This window comes from Lithobates pipiens, unplaced genomic scaffold (genome assembly GCF_037356315.1).
Source record: "Lithobates pipiens isolate NorthernLeopardFrog02 unplaced genomic scaffold, aLitPip1_a1.2 Scaffold_10, whole genome shotgun sequence".
Classification (NCBI taxonomy): domain Eukaryota; kingdom Metazoa; phylum Chordata; class Amphibia; order Anura; family Ranidae; genus Lithobates; species Lithobates pipiens.
Window position 1 is genome coordinate 82,935,182 of NW_027507686.1, and position 23,626 is coordinate 82,958,807.

At 42.5% G+C, this 23,626-nt stretch overlaps 1 protein-coding gene across 2 annotated transcripts; it reads right to left on the bottom strand.

Moving 5' to 3' along the window:
- Window positions 1-5,310: 5,310 nt before the first annotated feature.
- On the bottom strand, window positions 5,311-23,523 carry CUNH11orf68 (chromosome unknown C11orf68 homolog). 2 transcript variants are annotated; one of them, XM_077456353.1, is made up of 2 exons: window positions 23,365-23,523; window positions 5,311-6,229 (listed from the first exon to the last, which is right to left on the bottom strand). In XM_077456353.1, exons 1-2 carry the CDS (start codon window positions 23,385-23,387, stop codon window positions 5,494-5,496), a joined length of 759 nt encoding a protein of 252 aa, XP_077312479.1. In that variant the 5' UTR covers window positions 23,388-23,523; the 3' UTR covers window positions 5,311-5,493. The 2 variants fall into 2 exon arrangements, with proteins under 2 accessions (XP_077312479.1, XP_077312483.1); XM_077456357.1 differs by having other exon boundaries at window positions 23,324-23,455.
- Between the last annotated feature and the right edge of the window lie 103 nt (window positions 23,524-23,626).

The following is a 23,626-nucleotide window of genomic DNA, read 5'->3' on the forward strand; positions in this document are numbered from 1 at the left end:
CTGCTCCTGTGGGAGCCCCCACCTCCCCCGAATCCGCAGCCGCCCATGTGCCGGATGCCATCTTAGCTGCAGACCGCCTTGCAGATGAGGCAGCAGCCAGCGGGGGGGCACAAGGGGATTTTGAACCGGATTTGGAGCAGCAGGTCTTAGGGTGGCCCATCAGCAGCAGAGTGAAAGCTGTGTTTGTGGTAGTGACCTGGGACAGGGGCTAAGCCTCTTTGCTGGGGGGCAGCAGTCAGGTGATAGGGTTCTGGTCGCAGGATAGAAGGTAGAAGTGTTATGAGCTTCCTGCACTTGATCAGGGCCCCCAGCAGAGCACAGCCTCTATGGGGGGAGACACAGGGAGGGCAAAGCAGCGTGTCTGGGGCACGGATGGTGACACAGGGAGGGGAATGTGTTGTCTCTGGGGCACAGAGTGAGGCTCAGGGAGGATGGTACCACAACACTGTACCTGAGGATGGAGGATGAGCCTGGGAGAGTAGGCCGCAAGATGGCGACTGTATTCAGCCTCTATAGATCCCTCAGCATTTCCCCAGTCACAGACTAACCTTCTCTCAGGGACCGCCGACAGATGTGCAGGGATTCGATGCCTCACCGCCCGCAGATCGCGGTACCTGAGCCCAAGGATGATGGAGGCAAAGTAGGCCTCAAGATGGTGGTAGGCCTCTGAAGGGTGGAGCCGGCCACGGCCCCGTGGAGATCAATTGGCCGGCCGGGCTCCGCAATTTTGGTTGGGGCGGGTACAGCTGATGTCCAGTAGCTTCTAGGGAGAATCCGGAGTCCCCCCAGGTTCAAAGAAAAGAAGAATGGCTCCGGATTGTCAGGCCGCAAGATGGCAGCGGGCCGCGAGCTCCCGGGAGCAGTCTCCGCAATTCTCTGGCAATCCCTCAGGCCCCATCACCATCCTGAATCCTCCCAGGGACAGCCAATGCAGATGCTCCGCGATGTGCTGCCTCTCCTCCCGCAGGTCGCGGCACCCGAGCCCGAGGATGCCGGAGGCGAAGTAGGCCTCAAGATGGCAGCGGGTTCACGAAGTGTGAAGCCGGTCGCGGGCACTCGCGGCCCTGTAAAGCCTCAATCAGCCGGCCAAGCTTCACAATTTCTGCCGGGGCCAGTACAGGTGATGTGCGTTGCCTTGTAGGGAGAGTTTGGAGACTCTCCAGGTGCTGGAAATAGCAGGATGGTTGCTCTGGAACACGTCTTGTTCCTGCTACATCCGGACATGCCCCCCTGCTCCCCCAGCTTTACTAAAGATATTTTAACGTATGCTTCATAAAGCTCTGAGGCAAACATCTGAACATATAACTAATAGCCTCACAAAAGAAATAAGGGAGCTGGGTAACGGCACAGAAGCATTAAAACTTAGAGTGGATGAGATTGAGAACTCTGCACAAGATTACATGGCTGAAATGGAAAACCTTAAAGAGGAAAATTTTACTTTACAATCTAGATTGGAAGATTATGAGAACAGAGCCAGACGTTCCAACCTTCGCATTAGGGGCATTCCAGAGACAGTAATTGATTTGCAGTCTACCATAACAGCCTTATTCCAGGAACTCCAACCAGCTTTGCTAATAGAACGTTTGGAAATGGATAGAATTCACCAAACCCATACACCCAAAAAAAAGAAGACGGCCCCCCACGCAATATAATAGCAAAATTAAATTACTATCGTACAAAGTAACAATTACTGGCTGCAGCCTGGGAAAAAAATGACTTAACCTTTCAGGGACACAAATACCAATTATTTGCTGATCTTTCCCAACTAATGATAACCAAAACAACGTTCAATGAAACCCCAGCTTTTAGCACTGCAAAGTCATCACATCAATATACCAATGGGGTTTTCCATTCTCCATTAGTTTTGCATACCAGGGCTCCAAATACACCTGCAGGTCATCAGAAGAATTACAGCAAACCCTGCAAGATCTACATCTAGTGGAAGCCACGGCCAATACCAATACCTCACACAGAAGATCAGCCTCATCTTCTCCACACAACCCTTCCAAATCCTCAGGGAAAAATGGAAATCATCTTAATTCTCATAAGAGAAGCCACTTTGCCTTCCCCTCTCTAGATAAAGAGGATTCCAGGGACTGACAATGCACAGTTCATCTATACTCTCCTCCACACTCAGTCTGAACTCACATGAAAAGCCCTATATCTAGTTAAACTATGTATATTATTGTACTACTTCACCTCTCTTCTTTTGCTTTCATTTTTTTATTATTACCTTTATATTCTGCGACTCACTCCTACAAAGTTTATCCAAAGCTCTTGCTCTGTCCCCCAATTCCTTTGTGAGCAGCCTAAGACCCCTAATTAATTACATAGGTTTGTCATAATATCAGACATTCTTTTCCAAAGTCTAAAAAACGCATCTCACTGTCCTTTCCAGAACAATTGTAGTAATGGTAAGTACTATCTTCCTAATTAAATACCATGGCACATTTAAACATTCTTTCCCTGAATGTTCAGGGAATTAACGTACCGCAGAAACGAACTAAAGCGTTTTGTTCCTTTCAGGCTCAGAAAGCACACATAGTATGCTTACAAGAAACTCATTTCACAGTGAGCTCCACTCCTAAATACATAAGCCCCTTTTACCCACAAATTTTTACAGCCTCAACTACAACCAAACGAGGAACCCTCATAGCTTCTCTACCCCATTCACCCTTCAATACAAAATGAAAGACCCTGAGGGGAGTTATTTAATTCTCACGTGCCACATCATGAACACAGCGGTTACCGATGTCTCATATTATGCTCCGAACAATCAGGTAATATCCGCGCATAAGATGGGAACAATTATCATGTGTGGAGACTCAAATCAGGTCCTCCTCCCATTTCTAGATAAATCACCTTACAACCCTCCTCAAAGCTCAAATAAACAATCCTTCTCTCAACTCCTCTCCCGATACAATCTAGTAGATTCTTGGACTCAATGTAACCCGACTAAAAGAAGCTACACCTATTACTCACATCCACATTAGACCTCCACCCGAATCAATCACCTATTCCCAAATACTGGTATGATACCTGAGTTATTCACATCAAGCATAATCCCCTTCCCTTGGTCGGATCATGATGCAGTATATACCTCTATAACTGCCACTATTCCTAAAGCTCACAACCCAATGTGGTACCTCCATGACATATAGTTACATAATGGGTAAGGTTGAAGTCCATCAAGTCCAACCTGTGTGTGATTATATGTCAGTATTACCTTGTATATCCCTGTATGTTGTAGTCGTTCAGGTGCTTATCTAATAGTTTCTTGAAAGGATTGATGCTCCCTGCTGAGACTGAGACCCCCAACGCCTTACAGTAGCAAAAGAAACACTGGCAAAAGCTTGGAAGACCCCTTTATTGGCAGTAGCTGAGACGAAACACAGAATGAACAATACCATGATTCACGCTAAAATGGTGGCTATTGAACGTAATCAAATTCCCAAATTCCATAAAATATGGCATCCTTGGATTTTACATTACTTACTGTCATCCTTTAATGATTCTGTCCTAATGCCATTGTAGCGGATTTCATTTGGATCATACTATGCCTCGCAGTGGCTCTTGGATCAACCTTGTGGACGCCCTCTGCTCTTTACTTACCTTTTCTCTCTCTTATCTTTTCCTTTTGTCTCATTTTTGATTTTGAAGCTCTTTATTTTTACAGAACATAGCCTTCTTCCTCAGATTTACCTCATTAACTCTTCTTAGTCCAGACAAATATCTCAATTCAGATGTACTTTCTTACAATTTACTTTCAACACATCAGATTTTACATAATTATCTATCATATGTTTTGTACTCTTACCAACTAGTGTAACAATGAGCTCCATAGCCTTTGTCATATGTAGAAGTCAACCGATATATCAGCCGATATTTGGCGTTTTTAAATTAATTGGCATGAGCCGATTGTGCTGTTAATCGGCCGATTATATCTTCAGCGCGACTTGCAAATGACCTCTGTAATAGTCAATGCAAGTTGCCTGAAGACTTCCATGGAACGACTTTGCTCCTCTATGGGCAATCTGCCAAGAAAAGAGCAAAGAGATACAATGTTTATAATTATCAATGAATTGAACTCCCTGTGTAGAGTTCTCAGTTTAACCATTTAAAGACTAAATCTTTTCTGACACTTGATGCTTACAAGTAAAAATCCTGTATTTTCTGCTAGAAAATCACTTAGAACCCCCAAAAATTTGATATGTTTTTTCAGCAGAGACCCTAGGGAAAAAAAAAGTGGTTGTTTCAATATTTTATGTCACATGGTATTTGCACAGAGGTCTTTCAAACTCAATTTTATTGGAAAAAATACACTAATGATTTAAAAAACAAAAACAAAAAAAACAACTAAAACAGTAAAGTTAGCCCATTTTTTTCATCCAAAAGTTTTGATTACCTGTTTTTGTGTATTTAATATATATAGTTTTTTTTTATCTAAAATTATACATACAAGTGAACTGATTGGAGGTTTGTTTTGTTTAATAAATGTTTATTGTGTAAGAAATTTTCTGTATCACTTATTACTTAAGGCTGCTGTCACACTGGAGCAGGCAGGCGTTGACGGTAAAATGCTGCTAGTTTTAGGAGCGATTAACCGTCATTTTAGCGGCGCTATTCGGCTGCTAGCGGGGCACTTATAATCTAGCTAGCGGCCGAGGAAAGGGTTAAATGTGCCCATGAAGCGCTGCTGCCAAATCGCATTGCAGCCACTTCGGCAGCGGTGCCTGTTCATTTCAATGGGCAGGAGTGGTGGAGGAGTGGTATACACCGCTCCAGAGATGCTGCTTGTGGTACTTTTTTTTTTTTTTTTTAACGTCCTGCCAGCGCATTGCCTCAGTGTCAAAGCATTTGGGCTTTCACACAGACTGCGGGGGAGCAAAAAACGCCCCAGTGTGAAAGGTGTCTAACTCTTAGATTTTATGAGATTAAGAGGATAAAAAATAAATAAATAAATAAAAATCGACCTAACATATTGGCCCAAAAAAATTAATTAAAAAAATCGGCATCATATATTGGCCATCAGCCGCCGCGATTTCTGAATATCGGCATCGGCCAGAGAAAAACCCATATCGGTCGACCTCTAGTCATATGTTCCATAACTTATCTGTATTGTCTATTTTGATGCACTAAATATAATCTTTTGACAAGGAAATAGTCTAATTAGGTGATTTATTACTTTTTTGTTAGTCTTTCCACCCTTTATGTGATTGGGGTGTAGATGAGTTTAGAGACCTTTTAAGAGATTTTTTTTTCTTTTTAATACATAAACAGCTTAACTATTCCTATATATAATGAGCTCAATGATGTACACATATTTATTTATTGTAAGCACATATACATGTAAAGCAAATGACACAGTCAGGTATTTCAGCGTAGTTTGGTCCTTAGAACACAATAATGACCAAACAATCCACACAAATTATGAACAAATTGATTGTATGCTCGTTTTAATTGTAAAATAAGCAAGAGTTTCACTCAAAGACTCTATGTCACTTCTGTGTTCGTTATTTTGTTAGTAACTCTGGATCTCCGAGGAATGCACTCCAGATCATATCGACTTTCATAAATGGTGGGACATATTTGCCACTGGTTGTTTCTATAAATGCCTAGGCAAGTGTACACATCTGGCTTGTAAGTTAGTAGGCATTTCACACCTGAGCTGCGAATGACAGCATCTGTTTGCATGATGCTTTCCTCATCTGTAAAGTCACATGTATACACACATATAACATGTTTACTCTCTGGCTGATAAGGACTTACTTTTGCTACACTAAGGCGACCTTCTATCACTGCAGTGGCTATTCCACGCCATGCATGGTCAACTTTAAAGCCTGTGTCTAAATGCATCAGCCATTTTCCAGATATTACACCATAATTAAGCGCCAATTCTCGCACAAGTTCATAGTTGATTTTGCGTCCTGTACTCTGAAGCTTGTCCCAGGCATCCTGAAGTTCTTTTCCACCTTCAATCTGTGGACAATAACCAGGGCCATACACAGCCAACCAACCCACTGGTCCAGATCCTTCCTCAGGATTACCAAAACGAGGGACCCTGGAAGGACGATACGTTTCTAGCCACTCTTCAAACTCAGCACGTGGAGTCTTTCTTGCATCAAAAATTATCCAGGGGTCCATATCAGCAGCCATTGCTTCTGCAGCATGGTCTTCTGATCCTTTTGACCACCTTTCTCCCTCCTCGCAATCTGCCATTTTTGTACAGCTACCATGACAAAAACAGAAATACTGTTATTTTTACTATATGTTTAACTTTATTTCATAAACATGCTTAGTGAACTGGGAAACATACTGTATGTTATCGATCTGGGGAATGCATCTTTATCGTGCTGCTATTTATGGAGTTGGGAAGACATACATTGTTTTTGTTGGGTGGTTTAAAAATGAAAAGCACCTTTGCCTTCACTGGATTGACATATCCATAAATTAGAATAAAAATAGACTTGGGCCTTTTTTTTTCAACCTTGATGATTAAAGGAATACACCAAAAAAAGAAGGAAATCTAAATGAAGTTGAAAAGCGCACGTGATAACAGGTTGTAGTATAATCACAGAAAAGGCGCACTGTGCAATCTCCTCTGCCAGAATCATTACAATATTATTATGCAAATTACATTTTTTGTTTCTCTTATAAAATTGGAAAGCAATTCACAAAGCATCTTTTATGAATAGGGATCCTCAAACTACGGCCCTCCAGCTGTTGCAAAACTACACATCCCATGAGGCATTGTAAAGCTCTGACATGACATGACTAGGCATGATGGGAATTGTAGTTCCTGAACAACTGGAGGGCCGTAGTTTGAAGACCTCTGTTTTATGATGTCAATATGAATTATGCCAAAGTATGTGACAAAAATACAAGTTAAAAAAAAAAAAAGACATAGTGAGATGTTCTGCAAACCATATGACATCAAAACTACCCAAACAGTAAAGCTGGCCACAGATGGTTCAAATCTCAGCTGGGGCAGCAGGGACCCGACGAGATTCAAACCTTGTATGGGCTGATCAACTTGGGTACAACCAGCATGTTGAATTTTTCATGCAATTATTGCTAGCAACTACAGCCACCAGCAATAATCACTGTGTTCTCCCAGCAATAGTTCCACGGGAGGGATTCCCCCATCAACACTGACTGTTTTGATAGGGTTAAGATTCTGCTATCACAACTGAAGTACAAAACTTCTACTAAAGGCCTCTTTCACACACGGTCCGTGCTCATCCGATCCCCATAGAGGAGAGCGGAGAGCTGACAGGGCGGTCCCCGCACAGTGTGCGGAGACCGCCCTGTCTGCAGCCGGCTCAGCGGGGACAACGGAGCGATCCCCGCTGAGCGAGCGGATCATCACGGGGCGGATCATTACTGTCAGCTCTCCGCTCTCCTCTATGGGGATCGGATGAGCACGGACCGTGTGTCCGTGTTCATCCGATCCGCTCTGCAGACGGATAGAAAAATAGGATTTTCCTCCGTCTGCAGAATCGGACTGTTGCGGAGGTGGAGGAAATCGGGTGTCTGCGGATGTTCATCCGCAGACACCCGCTATCCCATAGGGATGAATGTATGCCCGTATTTCATCCGCAAACGGATGGATGAAATACGGACATATCATCCGCATGTGTGAAAGGGGCCTAAGTAAGACATTAGTACATCAAATAAAATGTGTGGTGGACAAGATTGTTAATTACTGACCATTGTGTATTGAACACAATGTAACCATAAACAATAATACAAAAAAAGCTATGTTTAATATTAAGAGCTAAACTGGAAGCATACATTTTTTTTTATCATAAAAGACACTGGAGCTCACATTGGGAGGGTTTCAGCAACAGCAGCAGTGCTGCCAGTCAAAAAAATAGTGGGCAGAACTAGTTGTGGCAAGGTGCTGATTGACAAGCTACAGCCTATAGGAGAATGACAACCCTGCTCTGAATTCAGAAGCAGTGCAGCATCATTGTCACACCATCACAGGAAGCTGTATAAGGTGGGCAATGGCAGGCTCAATAGGTATTTTTGAGATTTTGTAGGGGGACTAAGAGAAAACTGTAAATCGAGATACATGTTAATCTAGTGCTGCAGCACATTTCTTTTTGTTTTAATAGGAAGCCATAGTTCTACTTTAATATAGTGTATAAAAAGAAACTGCAATGTCACCCAGCCAACCAAGGAAGACCATTTACCCTTAGAGCCCTTTCACACTGAAAGCGCTCGGGCGTTGGTGGTAAAGCGGCTCTATTTTTAGCACTTTTGCAGGACTTTTTGTGATGCCCTGCCAGTGTAGCACCCCTGTGTGAAAGCACTTGGGCTTTCACACTGGGTTTGCAGCTGAGGCTTTTTTCAGGCGCTTTACAGGCACTATTTTTAGCGCTAAATCGCCTTAAAAACGACCCCCAGTGTGAAAGGGGTCTAACTGTCAGACTATATCCAGAGCAAAGACACCAAATGCATCTAAAAGGGTCAGCCATGGCTACAGGTGACTGAAGCTTTAACAGTAAGAAAGAGGTCCAAGGCTCTGGGTGTTCTCCTTTGTTCTCAATATGGATAGTAGGTATATAACACCCTGTGGCATACAGGATAAACTCTGCCCTTGTCACCATAGTAGAATAAATAACGGCAGCACACAGATATAAACTTATTTGAACTTTGGTTTCCCTTTTATTTTAATTTCATCGACTACGCCAACATCTCTCTGCCCAAAGACAGAAATAGACCTACTGCTTGATAGACAGTCATGACCACAGTCAAACTGGTACTGTGTGACAGTATTGTTCATCACTAAGCCACTGTGCCACCTTCTCCATAAATAAATATATCTTTGCTGAATGATATTACCCAGATGGGGGATATGCTTCCAGGTAAAGTGAGTACTGTAGTATTCTGGGAGATCTTTCTGATACATTTAAATCAGTGGGAAAGGACAGTGCATTTTTTTCTGCTACTTTATGGAGACCGCTCAAACAGTCAAAGCATATCTGGAAGATATTTGGTTGACTTGGGGTATGTTTAAGTCTGGGTGCGTATTGGTGATTGCTGTTTTCATAAATAAAAAAGTTGCAATATCATGTGTGCTGGGTTATATGCAATTGGTAAGGGATCGAAATAGATTTTTACAAAGCAGTTTAAAAAAAAAAAATAAGATTTGCAATACCAAAGGGTCAAGCATCATCCTTGCTGTAATACATACAGTGCAGTTCTTGTGCTGCACTTCTATTGTTGTTTTGCTGTTATATATGGTTTTCATATCTTGATAAAAGTTTTATTGCAATTGAACATTAGTTTCTTATTTATTGTAAAAGGACAATACGCCTCACAACCCCTAGCTTTATGAGAATATCTAAAGCTAACAATTTTTTTTTTACATTTTGGATTAAATGGAGGGGGATTAAAACCACTGACATTTTTTTTGTCATCTGTATCTCATTAGAAAGAAAACTCTTTACTTCCTGTGACTCAAGAGAAAGTGAGAGGATATCTATGTGAGGGAAATTTCCTGTTACACAATTGTCATGGTGTCCCATTGAAACCTTTTCCCTCTATTGCTGTTCTGGGGGCAACTAAAAATGACTTACGTTTCTGGTGACACTGGCGATTAGAGAGAGTGATTCTCCCCCTAATTGGGACACAAACAGCAATAGATTTAACCCATTACCACTCGATCCAAATCTAAAAATGTTTTGTCTCTAGTTTTAGTTTAATATAAAAAAAAAAGGGAAAAAAAATGCTAACTTTCCTATTGGCCATACTTGTGTAGAAAAAAACAAAAAACACAAATTGGATTATACTACAACTGTTTCACAGAGCTAAAAATAATTGCGGCAGTTGTATGCAACAAAAATTGATTTTGGAGCATGTACTATTGTCCTTCGACTGATTGCATGACTAAAATCTCCCAAGAACTCGCTTCCAATGTCGGTCATGTGTTTCAATGGAACCAATGATCGCTTGTGCTTTTAGCTCCACATGACTAAAAATCGCCCTTGTGTACCTTAAATTCAATACTTCTGCAGTGATTATTGGCTCCAGACCTTTGTCCTCAGGCTTAAGAATATTGGGATATTTTGAGATGGCTTCATACTATACTTAACAATTTATTTATTTCAGGTACTTATATAGCACTGTCAATTTACGCAGCACTTTACATATAAATTGTACATTCACATCAGTCCCTACCCTCAAGGAGCTTACAATCGAAGGTCTCTAACTCACATTCATACATACACATATTAGGGACAATTTAGACAGGATCCAATTAACCTACCAGCATGTCTTTGGAGTTTCGGAAGAAACCGGAGTACCCGGAGGAAACCCACGCAGGCACAGGGAGAACATGCAAACTCCAAGCAGGTAGTGTCATGGTTGGGATTCGAACCAGCGACCCTTTGTACAGCTAGGTGGATGTATTTAATTACAGCTGAGAGTTTTATTTTTTTGCTAAACAAACAAAAAAAGATGCAAAATAAAAAAAAATAAAAAATCATGTTTAATAGTTTGTTATAAATTTTTGCAAACAGGTAATTTTTCTCCTTCATTGAAATGCGCTGATGAGGCGGCACTGGTGGGCACTGATAGGCTGCACTGGTGGACACTGATAGGCTGCACTGGTGGGCACTGATAGGCACAGTTAAGGCGGCACTAATAGGCACAGATAAGGTGGCACCGATAAGGCAGTACTGATGGGCACTGATAAGGCAGCACTGATGGGCAAAGATGGGCACAGATAATATGGCACTGATGGGTGGCACTAATGGGCACTGATAGGTACCACTGTTAGATGGGACTGATGGGCGTCACTGATGTGCACTGGTAGATGACACTGATGGGCACGGATATGTGGCACTGAGGTGCAGCACTGTTGTTGAGGCAGATTGTGGGCACTGATGGGTGGCACTGATGGGTATCACTTTTTCCCCTACTTAGGTGGCACTGGCAGGGGGCAGGTGGGCACTGATGAGCTGGCCCCAGCTGATCACAGAGCGCGCCCCTCAGGGGGCGTGCAGCCAGCTCGTGCAAGGGACGACAACAATAGACATAGTCCCGGCAAAGCAGGTCCGCGCTGTAGCCGTCATTTGGCTATAGTGCGGATCTCTAGTGGTTAAAAAGTTAATCAAAAGTTAATTAAAAAGTTTAGTAATGTATTATGCCCTGTACACAGGGTCAGACTTTCCGATGACAAAATCCATCGGATTTTGGCCCAAACTTGTCTAGCATACACACGGTCGCACAAACTTGGCCAAATTTGTCTAGCATACACACGGTCATCGGAAAATCCAATCGTTGAACGCGGTGATGTAGAACACGTAGGACGGGACTATAAACGGGCTTTCATCTCGTAATTTATTATGAGCATGCATGGCACTTTGTCCGTCGGAATTGTCTACACATGATCAAAATTGTAACGATTGGATTTTGTTGTCGGGAAATTTTAAATCCAGCTCTCAAACTTGTGTGTCAGGAATTCCGATGGAAAAGGTCCGATGGAGCCCACACACGATCGGATTTTACAACAACATGACCCGATCACACATTTTCCATCGGAAAGTCCGACCGTGTGTACAGGGCATTAGACTGATATTCTTCAAGATTGAATTGGACCATTGCGAATGTTATAGAATAAGTGGTGACATTATTATTCTTAAATATATTCTTAAGCAAAAGCTTTCAAAAATCTACATGTGTTTGTATAAAATACTTACTGCAATTTTCCTTTACTGACGCCAATCCATGGCAGCATACATGATATATCCACCGACAGGACCTGTCTAAATCTAAAAGTCTGACAGAGCAACCTCCCCCATTCCCCATACAAATATCAAGATCAAAAAAGGGAGGGTTCATATGCTGCAATGGATTGGCATTAGGAAAGGAAAATTACAGTAAGTATTTGATACAAGTTTCCATTTTGATGCCAATATGGCAGCATATATATGATAAATAGCGAGCTAAACAGGGAGGGCTAAAATGTATAATCAAGCTTTTATTACAATGGACATGGAAGCCTGGACCAGGATTCCATTGATGTCCAGCGATGTACAAGCCCTTAAATCTTCTCTGTAGCGCCTGAGGCAGGTGCACTGTGCCAACCAGCCTGCTACTTTGCAGTTGTCTTCATAGGCAAACGCTCAAATTTAGAGATCTAAAAATTGGGCAGGTTGCTCTTAGTCAGACTTTTGTAGATTTCCTGTGGGTGGATATAGGGGCCAAGCTATATCATATGTATGCTGCTATGTTGGCGTCATGAAAGTTGTTTTAAGTGAGGCAAGAGGTCACAGCAATTCAAAATGATACATTGGCCAGGAACTGAACACAGATCTGCTCATACATAAGCCCTACCAGACCTTATATTCATATAATCAGAGATCAAAGCATATGCAAAACATATGGTTGTGAGATATAGTGTAGTACCTACCTGGAAAGAAGGGGGAGATAACCAGATATAGTAGTTAGAGCAGGGCAGCACGCTGTGTGTTTGAGCCAGTTACGTTTTTTATTTTTTTTATTTGGGGAGATAACCAGTGGGTGGTAACACATGGAAGATTAGTTTGTTTTGGAACAGGTAATACTTATTCTTGTCTATGCTCACTTAAAACACACACAAAAAAAAAGTAGAAATCACTATCAACTATAGCTTTATTTAATTAAATGCAATTACATTGTATCTAAGTGGGTTATAATTAAGTGTTGTAAATAACTTTGAAATATTATATAGTGATAGAAAATGAATAAATAAATAAAAAATTCATATGACTTCCCTGTAGTGGTGAAAAAAAACCTTAGTGAATAAAACTAAAGCAGACACCCACCAGGTTTAACCACTGGGCACTTAAACACCCCTCCTGCCCAGACCAACTTTCAGCTTTCAGTGCTCTCACACTTTGAATGACAATTACTCAGTCATGCAACACTGTACCCAAATTAATTTTTTGTCCTTTTTTCCCCACAAATAGAGCTTTCATTTGGTGGTATTTGATCACCTCTGGGTTTTTATTTTTTGCGCTATAAGTGAAAAAATAACGAAAATTTTGAAAAAAAAATGCATTTTTCTTTGTTTCTGTGATAAAATTTTGCAAATTATAAATTTTTCTTCATAAATTTTGGCCACAATTTATACTGCTACATATATTTGGTAAAAAATAACCCAAATTAGTGGATATTATTTGGTCTTTGTGAAAGTTAGAGAGTCTACAAGCTGTGGTGCGAATCATACAAAATTGATCACACCTGATGTACTGGTGGCCTATCTCATTTCTTGCGACCCGAACAAGTCAGGAAAGTACAAATACCCCCCAAATGACCCCTTTTTTGAAAGTAGACATTCCAAGGTATTTAGTAAGAGGCATGGTGAGATTTTTGATGTTGTAATTTTTTCCCACAATTCTTTGCAAAATTAAGATTTTTTATTTTATTTGAATTTTTTCCACAAAATTGTCATTGTAATAGGTTACTTCTCTCACGTGGCATGTGTATACCACAAATAATGCCCCAAAATAAATTCTGCTACTCCTCCTGAATATTACGATACCACATGTGTGGGACTTTTCCACAGCATGGCCACATAGAGAGGCCCAACATGCAGGGAGCGCCATCACGTGTTCTAGGAGCATAAATTACACATCTAACTTGTTGACTACCTATTATACTTTTGAAGGCCCTGGAGCACCAGGACAGTGACATGTGACACTGACGTGGCACTGATGCGTAGCACTGATACGTGGCACTGATGACAGATGCCACTAATACGTGGCACTGATGACACGTGACACTGACAGATGGCACTAATATGTGGCACTGATGACAGATGGCACGTGACACTGATGACAGGTGGCACTGATACTTGGCATTGATGACACGTGACACTGATAACAGATGGCACGTGACACTGACAGGTGGCACTGATGACTGATGGCACTAATATGTGGCACTGATGACACGTGACACTGATATGGCACTGATGACAGATGGCACTATGTGGCACTGATGACAGATGGCACTGATGACAGATGCCACTGACACGTGGCACTAGGGACCGATGGCACTGAGGACAGGTGGCACTGATGACAGATGGCACTGGGGACAGATGACAGGTGGCAGTGGGGACAGCTGGCAGTGGGGACAGATGGGCACTGTATTTTTATTTTATTTTTATTTATTTTTTTACACTGACCGCTGCTTCTCTGCAGCGGTTCATATCTCCCTCCTCACACGCTGTCTGTGTGAGGAGGGAAAGCCGGCGATGAGAGATGATCTCATATGTTTACATATGAGATCATCTCTCATTTGGCATGCCGATCATGCTGTAAACGGCCGATGTGATTGGCCGTTTACAGCGATCTGTGACTGGCTGTGTCCGGGGGGACACGGCCAGCACAGAACTTCCCCGATGCGTGCCTGCGGTGGCGCGCATAGGGGAAGTTAAAGGGAGGACGTCCAGGGCCTCCCGGCAGTTAGCGTCCGCGCCAAAGATGTCTTTTGGCTATAGCGCGGGTGCGAAGTGGTTAAAGTTAAACAAGTAAATAAATTCAACTTCTCAATATAAAATAAATTAATTAATTCAATTTCCCAATGATAGTGAGAAGAGCCTTACTAAATGAAACTAAGGCAAGCAACCACCAAGATGCTGTGAAAAAAATTGTTATTCCTATGAAAATACCACATTAATTCAAATAATCAGTAAAAAAACAATCCTCAATAGTAGTGATACATGCAACAAGTGTGTGAAAAAAGTCCAGTCTGAAATAGATGTGAGGTAGATATTCCTTAATCCCAACCAGTGATTCAGTCCGGAAAAAGATCGTGATCCACCGAAGAAAGAGTTAGGGTACCTTTACTGACTCCATATGACCACAGACGGTCTCTCCAAGCACAGGGAAACTTCACAGGTGTTCCCAAAAACCTTATGGTTCCTCTAGGCTGCTTACAGGCTTATTACAGAAAGTACAGCTGTGCTGCTCATAGAGAAAAAGCAAAAGATGCCTCCATAGTGTAATCATTCATGGTTTTAATAAAAATAATTAAGTTACACTTACAAAAAGGGACTTCACATTAGCAAGTAACATCAAGGATGAGCATTACAGTGCTCCCGCTGTATTCCTGTAGCCCAACAAACGCAGGTATAGCGTGCTGCCGTCAGCGTCACTGGCCCCACCCTACGCACTTTGTCACAAGGGGACGTCATCTGAGGATTGGCCAAGTGACGCCGTCAGCGGGCTAGACGTTTAAATACCCAAGCGGCGCTATCTTAAAAGCTGGTCGCCTGGGATAGCTCGATAGGCACCACCATTTTGACTACTGGCACGCCTCACTAAGATAGGTGCATCCATCTTGGATGTTGGAAACCCATAAATAAAAAAAATAAAAAAAGAGAATGCATATAACCACTGCTATCCTAGGCGTTAGAACGCATCTAGCACACACAGGTGGTGGTTAATATAAATGTTGGGCAACGCAGGAAGCATCGAGAAAAGAGTGGGACACGACAAGGCTTACTTAACCAAGCCAATATGTCGCCCCTTACTGGACAAAAGCCAGAAAAAATATATGAAATAAAAAGATTGTGGAAAACGGAAAAACAGCTAAGGGAACACAGTGGCCCACCGTTTACAAAAACGAAAAATATTAACAAAATAAAAGTATATTAAAAAAATATATAAATTTAATATATGTATATAAACAAAAAATATAAAATTAAAAACAAAAAGATTTAATAAAAAAAAAGAAAAAAGTATTTTGTTTTAAAAAAAATGATGTTTTTAAAACTTCCCTATTAAGAATTATTGATAAAATAGTTAATATCCCATTCAGCATTGAGACCATGGGGGACATGAGATTGCATCTCAAATATCCATTTGGTCTCAAGTCTAGAGATAGCTGTGACCCTAATGGTATTCCTCCAGTGGGGTTGTAATTTTTCTAGGGCCATAAATAGAGTCCCCTCCAATCTTTTGTCATGATACTTGGCATAGTGCCTTGATAAATTGTGCTTGCTAAATCCACGTATAATATTGCCTATATGCTCTGAAAGGCGCACATGCAAAGCTCTTTTAGTGCAGCCTATATACTGTTTTAAACAAGGGCCCTGTATCATATAGACAACAAACTGGGACATACATGTTAATAAGGACCCTATAAGTTTTATTAGTCTGAGTAGACTGAAAACTCTCACATCTACGCGCCCTAAATGAATTAATACCAAAAACCTCGCACTTCCTGCAAGGATAGAAGCCGTTCATAGTCTGGAAGAAAGAGATAGTCTTGGGGGGTCAATAACGTTTGGAGCAATCATGTGATGTATAGACGGTGCCCACTTATAGATAACAATTGGAGGGTCAGGTAACACTGTTCCAAGGACTTGATCATTCTTCAAAAGACTCCAATATTTATTAAAGATCTTTCTGACAGAAAAATGCTGATTAGAGTATCTTGTCACAAAGGAGTATGCATATCCTTCATTAACTTGTCTGACCCTTTTAGAGGTATCAAGCATAACATCCCTATCCATATTAGCAACTTGGGCGATGACCTCTTTGATATCATCCCCCCTATATCATTTCTCAAGAAATCTAGCTTTTAAGACTTGCGCCTGCTGTTGGTAGTCTATCAGGTTAGTAGAGTTTTGCCTGATCCTTCAGCCTTTAGCCATGAAGCATGATGACAACTACTATGCGGTATATAAGCATTCCGATCTGTCTCCTTAAAAAAAACTAGTGGTTATTAATTTACCATCTACTACCGATATATTCAAGTCCAGAAAGTTAATTTCCGTCTGACTGGTTTCATACTGTAGATTAATGCCCCTATCGTTCGAATTGAGCTTCAAAAAGAAAGCTTCCAGGGAGGGTAAATCACCTTTCCATAAGGCTGCTTTCACACTGGGGCGGGAGCAGCGTCGGCGGTAAAGCGCCGCTATTTTTAGCGGCGCTTTACCGTCGTTTTAGCGGCGGTGTGCGGGCGCTAGCGGGGTGGTTTTAACCCCCGCTAGCGGCCGAAAAGGGGTTAAACCCGCCCGCAAAGCGCCGCTGCAGCGGCGCTTTGCCGGCGGTATTGCTGCGGTGTCCCATTGATTTCAATGGGTAGGAGCGGTAAAGGAGCGGTGAATACACCGCTCCTTCACCGCTGCAAAGATGCGGCTAGCAGGACTTTTTTCACCGTCCTGCCAGCGCATCGCTCCAGTGTGAAAGCCCTCCGGCGTTCACACCGGAGTTAAAGGGGCCGGTTTTTTTCAGGCGTTACACAGGCGCTATTTTTAGCGCTGTAACGCCTGAATACCGCCCCAGCGTGAAAGCAGCCTTATAGAAGCACGTCATCTATATAGTGTTTCCATAAACGCAGCTCTTTAGGAGGGTTGGTATAAATAACCTCACCCTCCCAAATAAGTTTGCCACACTCAGGGTGAACTTAGCGCCCATAGCCATGCCGATGGATTGTAAAAAGTAACTCCCCCCAAACCAGAAATAATTGTGACTAGTAGCAAAGGTTAGGAGATTAAGAATGAATTCCCTCTGTACTGGTAATAATGAATTTTCTTGCTCCAAATAGAATTTGACAGCCTCAAAGCCATGTTGATGTGATATAATGGTGTAGAGAGAGGCCACATCCGCAGTGGCAAGGATGTAACCCTCTCTAAAACCACAATCCATCAGCAAGTTAACAACCGGAGTAGTATCTCTCAAATATGCAGAGGTTTTGACCACAAGGGGTTGTAAAAAGTTATCAATGTATCTGCTTATTCTGGCCGTAACAGAATCAATGCTACTAATAATAGGCCGGCCTGGGGGTTTGGATAGATGCTTATGGATTTTAGGTAGATAGTAAATCACTGGCACCCTCGGAGCAGAGGGAACGAGATAAGCCTTTTCTTTTTTATTCAAAACTCCCAGCTGAAAACCCTTATCAATCAGAGATAACAGCTCTTTTTTATATTTCAGTGTTGGGTTAAACCCCAATTTCGTATATGTCACGCTATCCGACAATAACCTATTCATCTCATCAAGGTAGTCAGATTTATTTAGAATGACCACCCTACCCCCCTTGTCCACCAGTCGTATAACAATATCATTATGAGCACAGATTTGTTTCAGATTATGCTGTAAATCACGATTGTTCCTAAGTCTAGGGCTTTTAAGAGCAATCAAATCTTTAATAACCATCTCCTTAAAGACCTGGATAGATGGAGCTACAAAGCCTGGGGGGTTAAAGAGTGATGCGTTAGACAAGTTGGTATGTTTAATCTGAACTATAGCATTATCTCCAGAAGGACCCAAAACAGGAATGTCAACAGCCGTAGTCTGAGAGGTATTAGAAGATACCACATTATTGTTCTGATAGACACTAGTAGAGGAAACCTGACTACGGTTTCCAATTGGGTTTAAGAGATAATGTCTCTTGATGTGCATTTTACGAATGAACTTATGAACATCAATAAAAGTTTCAAATTTATTGAGAGAACGAGGGGGAGCGAACTTGAGACCATTACCAAGAACTTTCTGTTCTCCCACAGATAATTGGACAGAACTCAGGTTAAAGACACCACCAATATCTATTGTGTTCTTTTCTTTGGACCGTATCCTCCTCCCCCCTCTGAGGCCTCTCTTTCTTCGTAACCCCTTTTTGGCCTGGTATTGCCCAGGGGGAAAAAAACTAGAATGTTCAGTTCTTTCAAATTCAGAGGGGGATTCCTGATAGTTATCTCTAAACTGAGACACAGCATTAGGGTGTTGCATAATAGCAAGGTCAGCCTCATAGATCCTGTCTTGATATTGGGATAAAGGGGCAAATCTATTCTGAAGAGGTATACAAGGATTTCTGGGGATCTGTCTCACTGGGTCACTCCTACGTTGGTTAACCCGATCTCTGGGGTCTTCCCTATACTCCCTTGGGCCATAGAGATTATTCCTATGGGTGTCCTTTGAAATGGTCCCTCATAGGGAGTCCTTTGTGCGGAAAACTCATTTCCAAAGGGTAGCCTCTGAGTCTGGGGTCCTAAGCCCCTTGGGGGGGTTAAAATTCAATTTATATCGTGGGGGACCAGTAGCATGTTGGTAACCATTATTTTTATTTTTGTTTCTATTATTATTATTTCCCATGGCATATTTAGGCCTAGTAGCCTCAGAGCCCCCCTGGTCTCCTCGAGGGACATAGCGGATCTGAGACACCATTCCTCCTGCACCCCCATCTTTATTGTTTATGTCACAGGGAGCTGGCTGTCTCTTCCCCAGGTAAGTGATGCACACATGTCTGGCTATCCACATGCAGTAAAAGAGAACATGACTCATCGGACCAAGTGACTTTCTTCCATTGCTCGGTGGTCCTATTCTGATGCTCATGTGCCCATTGTAGGCACTTTTGGCTGTCAGCATTAACACCCTGACCAGTCTGCGGCTACACAGCCCCATACACAAAAAACTGGGATGCCAATTTTTTCTGCTTTCAACAGGTTAACTTCAAGAACAACAAGTTTACTTGTCTAAAATATCCCCACTGACCTTCAGATGCCATTGTAACAAGATAATCAATGTTATTCCCTTTACCTGTCTGTCATCATAAAGTTATGCCCGATTGGTGTACGTTACGTTGATGGCTCTCATTGGTGCTACTCCCCCATTCAGGGCTCAGTCACAGCTGCTGGCTATCTGTATATTATTATACATAATTGATATAGCGCCAACAGTTTAAGCAGCACTTTACAACATGAGGGCAGACTGTACACTTAAAATACTAATCAATACAGGAGGGATCAGAGGGCCCTGCTCGTTAGAGCTTACAATCTAAAAGGGGAAGTCAAGTGACAACAAAAGGTAATAACTGTGGGGGTGAGCTGATGGAGAAAATGAAAATATAGTTGTTAGGTGTGGGTAGGATAGGCTTCTCTAAAGAGAAGGGTTTTCAGGGATCGTCTAAAAGCTAATAGAGTAGGAGATAAGCAGACAATTTGGGTAGGGCATTCCATAGGATTGGAGAGGCTTTGGAAAAGTCCTGGAGGCGAGCATGGGAGGAGGTGATGAGGGAGATAGAGAGCAGGAGGTCTTGAAAGGAACAAAGAGAACAAGTAGGTTGGCATTTAGAGACTAGGCTAGTGATGTAGCTGGGGGATAAGTTGTGGATGGCTTTGTATGTAGTTGTTAGTATTTTGAATTTAATTCTTTGGCTGAGCGGAAGCCAGTGGAGGGATTGACAGAGAGGGTAGCAGAGACAGAGCGATTGTTAAGGTGGATGAGTCTGGCAGCAGCATTCATGATGGATTGTAGAGGTGATGGACTATGTAGAGGTAAGCTAATGAGAAGGAAGTTGCAGTGGTCAAGGTGAGAGATGACCAGCGAGTGAATCAAGAGCTTTGTTGTGTTGTTGGTTAGAAAGGGGCATATTTTGGAGATGTTGCAGAGGTTGAGGCGGCAGGATTTGGACAGTGATTGGACGTGGTGCTTAAATGAGAGTTCAGAGTCCAGGACTTCACCTAGAACCTTGGCATGTGGGGATGGGCTTACAGCTGTACCATCGATATTGACAGAGAGATCAGGGGAAGGGGCATATGGCGGAGGAAAAATTATAAGTTTGGTTTTGGATAGATTGAGTTTGAGGAAGTGGTGTGACATCCAGACTGATATATCTGATAGTAAATTAGTGATACGTGAGGAGATAGAGGGAGTGAGCTGAGGGGTACAGAAATAGATTTGGGTGTTGTCAGCATAGAGGTAGTATTGGAAGCCATGGGAGGCTATCAGCTGACCCAGGGAGGAGCTGTAGATTGAAAATAGGAGAGCTCCAAGAACAGAACCTTAGGGGACTCCAACTGAGAAAGGAAGAGGAGAGGAGGAAGTAGAGTTGTATGAAACGCTAAAGGTGCGTTTGGATAAGTAGGAAGAGAACCAGTGAAGTGTACAGTCACGGAGACCAAAGGTGTGGAGTTTTTTGAGGAGGAGGGGGTGGTCACTTTTAGGATTAGTGTACACAGGCAATCAAAGTATAACTTCAATTAGTGGCCATTTTTCACATTTCAAACCAAAATTCAAACATTGCACTTCACTTCTGTCAAAGTGATTCTCAAACCGTCAGACACAAATTTCAAATGCATGTGTATTCTGGCCTTCCACATGAGGGCTGAGACTTGAAAAATTTAATTAACTACTTACTGCACTGTGAGACCTATTTATAAAAAGTGTCCTAACAAGAAAATTGTGCGTTACCCATAACAGCCAATTAGAATCATTATTTCATTTTCAATTCTGTCTTGCAGAAACAACGGGTGGTAACCAATTGGTTGCAATGGGTAATAAAAAAAAAAAAAAAAATTCTCGTATAGCCATCTGTTCCTTGTTTAGACTTAAAATCCCAGCACTCCAGCGTGGACTTTTGATTTAATAGAAATGCTGGAAGAATGCAGAACTAAAAACGTGTTGTGGTCCCATCTAGGGATGAGCTCAGGCGTGTCCCGATGCGCGGCTGCAGAGATCGGGCAATGTCTCACTACCTGTGATTAGCGCAACGCTGCGCCAACTTCCTGGTGGGCTCTGCACGTGTTCCATGCGAACACGCCTGAGCTCATCCCTAGTCCCATCATAATCTGAACACACCTGTGCTGGTACAGTAGTCATTTCAGTGGGCCGCCCTACACATAATAATCGCACAAGAGAAGCGTGAGCACTTTTTAAAAATTAAATCGCATAATAGCACGTCACTTTGTTACCATGCATTTTCACTTAAGTTTAGCAAGTTGGCACTGCAGTATGTCAAAGGATGTGTGATATTGTTGTGTTCCTGCATCGCACAAGTGTGAATGCAGCCTTAATTAAAGTTGAGTAATGGAAAGCACCAGAAATGCGGCAAAAACACATATGCATTTTTTTTCCCAGGAAAATAGTGTGAAAGCAGCTTTTCAAGAGCAACAGATCCAGTACTGTCCTCTCACCCCCAATCTGGTTGTCTTGCTCTGGTTCCTGCAGCCTGTCCCCCAATGATGCACGCAGTGCGAGATCTCTTTACATGAATGGAAAGTAATGCCTTCCAGGATATCTAATGTCAGTATCCCAGAAAGCAGCAAGATGAGAAGAAAAGAGCCCTCTAGTCTAGGAGAAAATGGCAGACGGTGATAAGGCCAGATTTTTTTTTTTAAAACTATAGATAGCTTGATTTAAAAAGAAAAAAAAAAAGGGGGGGGGGGGTTAGAGATTTCAGCAAACTTTATGCAACTTTCAGACTAGATCACTGATTCTCAACCAGGGTTCCCCCAAAGGTTGCTAGGGGTTCCTTCAGCATTGGGCAATTTCTGCCTCTCAGATAAGTTCCCACTGACACCATTGGTCTTTTTAACTATCTGTAAGGAGGTAATTTTCCCAATGACCACAAGTGTAAGGACCATTCCTGTTACTGACCATCACACTAATGTATCATGAGTTGTAGAGTTCTAATTTTTAGCAGGCGTTCCCTGAGACCGGAGAACTATTTCAAGGGTTCCTCTGTGTTGAAAAGGTTGAGAAAGGCTGGACTAGATCATCATACCTCCCAACTAAGGATGACCTCAGGCGTGTTCGCATATGCCACGTGCCGAGTCCGCCAGGAAGTCGGCGCAGCGCTGTGCTAATCGCAGGCAGTGAGACATTGTTCCGATGCGTGGCTGCAGAGATTGGGCAATGTCTCACTGCCTGTGATTAGGGCAGCACCGACTTCCTGGCGGGCTCTGCACGTGGCGTATGCGAACACGCCTGAGCTCATCCTTACTCCCAACGTTTTGAGATGAGAACGAGGGACACCGATTAGCAAAAGTATGTAGGCATAGGCCACACCACTTGCCACGCCCCCTTCAGGGAAAATTATACAAACGAAATTAGTTAAATACACAAATGCTTTTTTTTTTTTACCAATATTATACCTTTAAGTTGGCTTTTGCCATTTACAAATGCAGCAGCCTAGAATTTGGATGAAAGGTTTAGCCCTGGAAAACACTTTTTGAATGATAAGTACTGCATTGTATATACAACTATATAGATCAGACCAAAATGAGGAGGAAGGAGGGACACTGTTCCAAATAAGGGACAGTTGGGAGCTATGGACCAGAATAAAAAGGGACAGCTGAAGAGGAAAAGACAGGTGGATTTGGCTCCAAATAAGGGCCAGATAGGAGCTATGGTGGTGCAGTAGAGTGCCCAGCACTGTGCCAGGTGACACAAGTAACACAGAGAGACAACAAAGCAAAAAGCATGCAAATAACACAGGAGAGAAGTGCTGGAAATAAGTCATGGGAAATGCTATGTGGGGTAAAGAGAGCACATTTCTGGACACAGCACAAGCTACTAGGAAACAAAAGATCGTCCATTACCCGGAGCATATACCCCAAACGCAGCTACACAGGCGGCTTACTGGAGGAGAGGCTCCGTTGTCATGTCTGCCAGCTCAAATTTCCAGTAGTAGGCCCCGTTACCTAGGCGACAGCAGCCATATTCGAGCGACTGTAGGGAGGGAGGGAGGGGGTTATGTAAATAGAAACTTTATTAAGAAGAGCAGAGAACACAGTACATTAACACCAAGCTTCGCATTTCCCCGGAATGCAGCTTCAAAGCAAGCATGCACATTAACATAGCACCATCCCACTTCTACAGGAAACACCTTCTGTTCCCTGTAA

What these genes read in the sequence shown, in the direction of transcription:
- CUNH11orf68 (XM_077456353.1), bottom strand. Translation starts at nt 23,387, where the DNA reads ATGACAACGGAGCCTCTCCTCCA. An exon ending in ACAACGGAGCCTCTCCTCCA is followed by an intron (nt 6,230 to 23,364) that starts GTAAGCCGCCTG and finishes TTGTCATGGTAG; the next exon opens with CTGTACAAAAATGGCAGATT.